This window comes from Capra hircus, chromosome 18 (assembly GCF_001704415.2).
Source record: "Capra hircus breed San Clemente chromosome 18, ASM170441v1, whole genome shotgun sequence".
Classification (NCBI taxonomy): Eukaryota; Metazoa; Chordata; class Mammalia; order Artiodactyla; family Bovidae; genus Capra; species Capra hircus.
In genome coordinates this window covers 49969056-49976636 of record NC_030825.1, presented here as the reverse complement: position 1 = coordinate 49976636, position 7581 = coordinate 49969056, and the positions used below count along the sequence as shown (strand labels likewise).

Genomic DNA, 7581 nt, shown 5'->3' with positions numbered 1-7581 from the left:
AAGCCGCCTCCTCGCTCAGACCCAGGACACCCGGCTTCCAGGCCGTGGCTTCACCAGACTCAGGAGTCCTGGCTCCCAGCTACCCTGTCTCTCAAACGAAGGAGTCCGAGCCCCCCCCACCCCTCTCTCTCTGTTTGAGGAGCCAGGCTCCCATCCCCCGCTCCACCCCGTCCAGGCCTCAGGAGTCCCAGCTCAGGAGGAAGTTCAGAGCAGGACTCCGCCCAGCTCCCCACGTAGCCAGCGGGAAAATCCGTGGCCTCGGCGAAAGCCGGGAATCCCCTCTGGAATGACGGTGGGGAAGGGGATGGCCGGGGTCCCCCGCGGGGCGCAGGGGGGCAGGTCCCGGACGGGCTGGCTGGGGGGAAAGGGGCGGAAACCAGAGAGGCTAAAAATACAGCGAGCGCTTCCGGCCTAGGGGGAGGGGAATGGAGAGCAGAGTTTCCAGAAAAACAAGCGGGGACGGGAAACGCGGGGGTGTGAGAGCCGGCGCGAGTGCGCGGGCGAGCTGGGGACTGTGTACGCGCTGCACGTGTGACCTGGGCCCGTGTGCTCCTGGCGTGATTGACTGGCGGGAGCCGTGTGCGCAGCTGCGCGGGCCCAGCGGCTGGTGTGCCGTGCGGTGCGTGTGGACCGCGTGAGCGCCGCATGTGCAAAGGGGGGCTGCCCTGGAGCGCCTGGGTGTGTGGTGGGGCAAGTAGGTGTGGGACACAAATGAGCCCACTGTCCTATGTCAAGGCCGTGTCCTTACAACCCTCTGACACCGCTCTGAGAATAAACACGGGAAACCGCCTCTGCCTGTGTGACCATACTGTGTTGACACTCACCATCGCTGGGTGAGGGAGTGTGTACTCAAACGTAACTGCCTCTGAAGTGGCATCCCATGAGAACTTGTGACTTCCATACCTACCTGCACATCTGTGTGTAGCTCTGAACCACCATGGGATCTGGAGTGACTAAGAGCTGGGAACTCCTTGAGGGAGGCCGCTGAGGGTGACTGTGTGTCCTTGGGGGTGATGAGGAGCTGTGAGCACACAGCTTGGGAGCTGAGGGTGTGTGTGAGAGCCTGTGTGGCTCTAGGTGGCTTAGCTGTGTTCAAGACCTCTGGAACTGTGTTGTTATCAGGTATGTGAATACTGTTCCTGTGTTTGTGTCCTTGGGGTGTAGCTGAAAACACCCAGGAGGCCAGTGTCTGGAAGCAGTTCCTCTGTGGCCAGGTCACAAGGCAGTGAAACTGGTGAACTTTGGTCCCTGACGTCTGCAGCGCATGATGGGAGGGTGGCTGGCGCACTCCTGCTCCTCTTGGTGGCCTTCCTGGGCAGAGCAGGGGCAAAAAGGCAGGCACACTTGAACCTGAGAAGCCTTATCTAAAGCCAGCCTCACTGCTTTTGATAACGTTGAGCTGAGGACAGGGCTGAGTCAGCTGGTGATGGGCAAAGTCTGAGATGGGGTAGGAGATAGCGGCTTAAGTGGTAGTTAGACGGTTGTTTATGTATTCATATGGTTGGACTGTTCTTCGAGTCTGTCTGTGGGACTGTATCTGGGACCGAGACAACCATGATTGCAGGATGGCGGGTCACGCTGTTCTCTACTAGAGAAGAGGGGTTGTGTGCCTGTTTCTCCTGGTCTGGTTTGCCCTGTGCAGTTGTGCATCTCATGTACACCCTTCCCTGGAGTGGGTGGTTGTGCACCAGGCTGTACAGTTTTCCTCTGGGCCTGCTAATCCAGTAAGAACCTTCACTAAGGTCCTCTTCTACCCTGCCTCTTCACTGTGGCCCTGGCATCCACGTTATTCCATCAATGCACCAGCACAGCTCTGCCACAGGCAGGGCCTCTGCATTTGTTCCCTCTGGAATGTCCAGGACTTATTCCCTCTCCTTTAAGTTCACTCCAGTACTGCCTTCTCAGGGAGGCCTTCATGACCTGGGTCAAGGATTAGAAAAGGTTTAAAAATAACCTTGTTATCCATTTAACAAATAATAAATACATCCATGGGGTCACAAAGAGTTGGACACAACTGAGCAACTGAACCAACAAAATACATGTACCATCCATTTACCCCCCCAACCTAAACTCTCAAACTTTCATGTTTTCCCATAAAGTAACAATCCTCCATGTGCAAACCTTACACCTTTAGATCTATTCCTAACACTACCCTCCACCCCCACCCCCCCTTCTACTTCTGGTCTCTTTTCTTTCTTAGAACTTCTCACTGCTTGACACTCTTGTGTTTTACTTTATCACACTTAACTGTCACTAAAATATCAGCTCCAGCATGGCAGGGATCTTTGGTTCACACTATACAGGGCTTGGCCCCAAACAGACACACAGCAAATGCGTGTTGCATGAACTCAGCTTCCTGGTGCACAATTCCCACCATGTGTGCTGCTGAACTGCACATCCCTCACCCCACTGCCCACCAGGTGTCTCTCGTCTGTCTGCTGGGATGTGGTTTTCGGCACTGCTAGGTCTGGGGTCAGGGCTGCTGGGATGTCCTGCCCCCATCTGTGTGTGATGCTGTGTTGATGCCACCTCACAGGGCCAGCTGTGCCTCATGAGTGTGGGCCTGTGGACTGTGTGCTGTGTGCCCCCAGGCTGGAAGCCAACAGGCTCTCGGGGAAAGAGTGTTGTAGGCAAGTAATTGTTATCATGTTAGGTGGAACAGGGACTTTGTTTTTGTGTTGATTTGGAGATTAAGTGTGGTTAAGGAGATGTGTAGGGGTGCCAAACTGACAAGGTTATGATGGTCAGTTTTATTTGTCAACTTGGCTAGGCTATAGCCGCCAGTTATTTAATCTAGATGAGGCTGTGAAGGAATTTTGTGGATGTGATTCAAGTCTATAATCAGTTGATTTTAAGCAGATTATCCTAGATGTGGGGAGTCACATGGGTGGGGGACTGATCTAGTCAGATAAATGGGCAGAGCTGTGGCTTCCTCTCAGAAGAAATTCTCCCTGTGGAGAGCAGCTTCAGCTTGTGCCTGAGAGGTCTGCTACCCTGCCTGGAGCTTGCCCTGTGTGCCTGGTACTTCAAGGAAGGTCAGGGAGAAAGGGAAGGAACTGCTGGGATGTATAAACACACACACAAGAGCTGGCCATTTCCCAGAACTTCATTGTGGGGAGTTGGGCTCTGCGTGATTTGCAGGGCTCCATGGTCCCAGGTGTTCTGCAATGATGTGGGGTCCAGGACAACAGACTTCTGGGCGATGCCATGGGAACCAGGGTACAGAAGGTTCTGGGTGGGGCCATCCGTCCCCCAACCAGGCTGAGTCACTTGGGCCTTTCACACCCCACCAGCTGGGGCTGAGCTGGTAGCTCCGCCCTACACTTGCCCAGGCCTGACGGCCATGGCTGAGCTCCCTGAAGCTGCCTCTTGGGGAAGTGGGGAGCCCGGTGGGGCACACTCTTCCTGAAGCCTCCTCCTCAAGGTCTGCTTCCCGGAGCTGAGGCCAAGGTGCCTAGGTTCTTCCCCAGGACTGATGATTCATCCCTGCTGGGGCCTTTTCACTTCTCCTTTGGGGCTAAAAATACAGGGCTTCACCGCGGATTGCATAACACCCCTTGTTTGAGTGCTGCTGACGCAGGCCCTGGGTATGGCTGGGGGGGGGGGGGGGCGCACGCTGGGTTGCTCCCCGACTGGGACTGGGCATGCTGTCAGGGCCCAGACCTTCCACTTCCCTTTTTTGGGTCAAGCAGACTGGGGGTTGAGCTGACATGAGAGGTGCTGGGGATTGCTGGGTGTGGCTATGGCCCCTGGAAACGAAGCTCCTTTTAGCCCCAGGTGACCCTGGGGTTCTGTCTTCCATTCTGGCCCTGTGCATAGACACAGAATCCCAGTTAGGAGCTGGGGACAGTCCCAATTAGCAAAGGGGCACTGGGCAAGAGATGGTCAGAGACAGGGAGATGGGAACAAAAGGAGATCGAATGACACCAAGAGAAACAGCTAGGAAAAGGAGCAGACACAGAGCCACCCCCCAAACTGGGACAGAATCAAGAATGGACTGAGGGAGAGGGGCCCAGACAGGACTCCACAACTAGGCTAGGTAAGGGGAGACCCCCTGGAAGAGATCACCAAGGGGCACAATCCAAAGTCCACCCTCAGCCAAGGATGAGAAGGCAGCCCACAGAGGCAAGGCCCCGCCCTGCGCGCGCCTTGCTGGCCTCTGCTGCCCCCTGCTGGCGCCGGCCACAGTGTTCAGGCAGGAAGAAAAGCCAGAGACAAAGCTGCTTTGAAGCCACTCTTCATTCCCTCCCTGTCCCTTACCCCACTCCCAGCCCTGATGGCTCACAGGGTGCCTCCAGGGCCCGTAGGTGGTGCAGGTGTCTTGCCTGTGACCTTGTTGGCACAGTCCAGCAGGGCAGTGTGAATGTCCTTGGCACAAGCAATCTGGGCTTTGATGACTGCCAGGTACTGCGGGTAGGGCAGGCTGTCAGGCTGGACGGCATCAGGCTTGGTGGCTGTGGGCACCAATGTCGGAGAGTGCTTGGCACTGTCGCAGCTCTGTGACAGACACTCATGTGCCAGGCGCTGTGGACAGGCAAGCAAAGTGCAGTATTAGCCTCACTCCGGGTACTGCCAATCCCACCCCAAGGGCCAGCCTGGGGTAGGCTTTTCAGCCTCTGAAATCCTGGAGTCTTGGGATCAGAACTTGGCCCTGTCACTCACTTGCTGGGTGACCTCAAGCATGTGGCTTCTCCTCTCTGGGCCTGTTAACTCCTTTGGAAAATGGGTTTGATAAGTACTTCTGCTACCTCATAAAACGAGAATGGTGAGCGCAGTGTGTGAGACACAGGCATAGGTCCTAGCAAGTTATTTAAATGCCAGTTGATGGATGTCAACTACTATTATTGTGACTCTCCTAACCCTAGGCTTGGCATCGACACTAGCTTCTCTGGTGGCACCTGCCCCTCCTAGTTTTCCTTCTGCTTCTCTGGCTGGTTCTTCTAGATGCTTGTTAAACTACCTACGCCTTAAGTGTGGCAATTCCTGAATCCTGTCTCCTCCTCTCATTCTCATGCCCTCTAGGAGGTGTTTCACCCACATATACACCACTCTGCTCTGAACTCTGCACTGATGTGCCCACTTGCCCTAAAATTCCAGAGCTCCTATACTCTGCCCCCCAAACCACTCCCCTTCCTGGGTCCCTGTCTCAGGGAGGGTTCTACCATCCAAACCAGACCCCTGGGCCTCATCTTGGAGACTCCTCCCACAGCCCATCAGTCCCACTGCCCAGGCACAAAGCCTTCTGACTATCTCTCCCACCTGCCCTTCCCCACTTCCTTAGGACCCCGCCCTGGTGAAACCTAGTGGCTCTTGAATCCTGCCATGGGCCCCCAGCCTCCACTCTAAGCCCCTCGAACCCATCCCTCATTTGGCGACCAGAGGCATACCCCTAAAAAAACAAATGGGTTGATGTTTTTCCTTGCTTGAAACCCTCCATTGGCTCCCTAGCAACCTTCCGGCTATATTCAAAATCCAACAAGCCCCAGTGCCTACCATACCTCAGCCAGACTGAATTTCATGACATTCTTAAAGGGAACTTAAAGCAGAAGCTGTTCCTCTTGGTTGGAACATCTTTCTACCACTACGAAGCTCCTCAAACTGCCTTTTCCTTTAAAATCCAGTCCAAAATGATGATGACACTATAAGATAAAACATTTGCCACTTGTCTAATACCATGTTAAATGCTTTACATGCAAGATCTTGCATGTAAAGAGTCCTTCCCCAAAATCCATTTTTCAAAGAAGGAATCCAAGGTTCAGAGGTAGAGATTGGTGGTCCCTCTGACTCCAAAGGCTGTGCTCTGAGCCATCGGCCCTCCTCTCAACTTCTGCCCTTCTTCCCTTTTGGTTCCAGCCTTGGCTCAGATGTGCTCTCTACTAGTAGTCTATCCTGAGCCACTTCCTCCCTAGACCCACCCTAGGTGGGGTCAGATGCCATCTCTGGATGTCTACAGCCCCCTTATTTTAACCTTGCCCCCTCTGCCTGCCTCTCACCCCCACATCCCAGCCCTGAGCCTTCTGCCCGTTTTCCCCTTCATGGTCTTCCATGTCTTGAGCTTCTCCTGTCTGAGCCCTGACTCTCTGAGCTATCACTGCTGGAGGATATATTTGTCACCTACTGAACTGGAAGCTCTGTGAAGGCAAGGACTGGGCAACTTTCTGTCCCCAGTATCAGGTGCAGTATCCACACAGGTCTGGGCCATAGGAGGTGCTCAGTGAGCATGTGTCAACTGACTGAATGAAGGTTTCTGAAGCACAGGAACTGAGGTAGTTGTGGTCACCTGGTGGCTAGGAGGCCCCTTACCAGGCAGAGCTCTAGCTGGTCACAAAGTGCATAGAACTCTTCCAGACACTTGTCAAAGCGCTGAATGGGTCCATCGCTGCTCTTTCTACAGTCCAGGAGAAGAAGGTGGGAGATGGATTTCCAGTCTCTGGGACAAAGTGACTACCCAACCAAGTATCCATCAGAAAACGAGGTATAGGCCCAGGAGACCCAAAGCAAGACCTAGGGGACAGATGATAGTAGAAGGGGCAAAAAGGGCAAGGCCAGAGGGTAGGGAGTAGGCTTCAAAATAAAGAGAAAGGAGGGATGGGTGGGGTACAAGGGGGATGTTTTTGAGACTAGGATGGAGATACTGACATCCTGGAGAAAGGGGAGTACTCACTGCCCATTGTCAATGTTAGTGTTCTGAATCAGGTTCTGGGCTGCAACCTTCATCAAGGTCTAAAGAGGGAAAGGAAAAAAAAAAGGTGTGGGAGATGAAGAAACAGAAGAGGACACTTTTGATAGATCTTCACTCTTCCTTAAGATACAGCCAACCTCAGGCCTCCTCTTGTTACTTCTCCTCCTATCACTGCAGAGTAATTTCAACTTCCATACCTTTACAACAATTACTATCTATATTTTTCCAGAGGCCCGCTTTCTCTTGCCAGTAATTTCCCAGACATACCTTAGGGTCCTCCCTCACCCACCAATCACGGTCAGTCAAGGCTAGTCCTCTCCTCAGGCTTTAACGTCCGGAGCTAAGTTTTTTCTTTAAATTCCCTCCAACTCAAATTCCGGTCAGTCTCAAACTCAAGATTCTCTCTGACCCCACCTTACACTGTCAATCCACAGAACTTCGCTTTGGCATCACGAAGACAGTCTCATTCCTCTTTCCTTCTTAACGCTTCTTTTGCTCTCTCCCAGACTAAACAATCCTTCCGCCCACCCCCCGATGGCAAAGAGCCAAATCTCCCAACCCATCACCTGTAGACTCTCCTTCAGCTGCGGGATGAGCATCTTATAGCGCTGCACAGGATCGAAGTCCTGTTGCTGCTGCTGCAAAAGCCCGCTCTGGGCAGGTCCCACAAGTTGTGCTGGTGGTTGTGGCTGCTGCTGGGGGCCCGACCCACCAGCTGAACCCGGACCCGACACACTGGCGGTAGAAGAAGTCGCTGAAGCTTGCTGTTGGGATGCAGCCATCTTTTTCGCCTCGCGCACCGGAAGTGCGTCACAAGTGCGTCTCCCCGTTTTCTCCCCGTCTTCGTCTCTGGGCCAAGTTTGCTGATTAGCTCCGCCTCCCAGACAATACAATCAATG

General features: G+C 53.8%; 1 protein-coding gene across 1 annotated transcript; it reads right to left on the bottom strand.

Moving 5' to 3' along the window:
- MED29 (mediator complex subunit 29) lies at positions 4222–7570 on the bottom strand. Its single transcript, XM_018062389.1, has 4 exons — positions 7249–7570; positions 6665–6723; positions 6304–6388; positions 4222–4524 (listed from the first exon to the last, which is right to left on the bottom strand). The coding sequence occupies exons 1-4, from the start codon at positions 7462–7464 to the stop codon at positions 4282–4284; spliced, it is 603 nt and encodes a 200-aa protein (XP_017917878.1). The 5' UTR covers positions 7465–7570; the 3' UTR covers positions 4222–4281.

Coding starts and splice junctions, on each gene's coding strand:
- MED29 (XM_018062389.1), bottom strand. CDS start 7,464: ATGGCTGCATCCCAACAGCAAGCTTCAGCGACTTCTTCTACCGCCAGT. Junction 6,724..7,248: donor AGCTGAAGGAGAGTCTACAG/GTGATGGGTTGG, acceptor TTCCCTCTTTAG/ACCTTGATGAAGGTTGCAGC. Junction 6,389..6,664: donor ACTAACATTGACAATGGGCA/GTGAGTACTCCC, acceptor CCTGGACTGTAG/AAAGAGCAGCGATGGACCCA.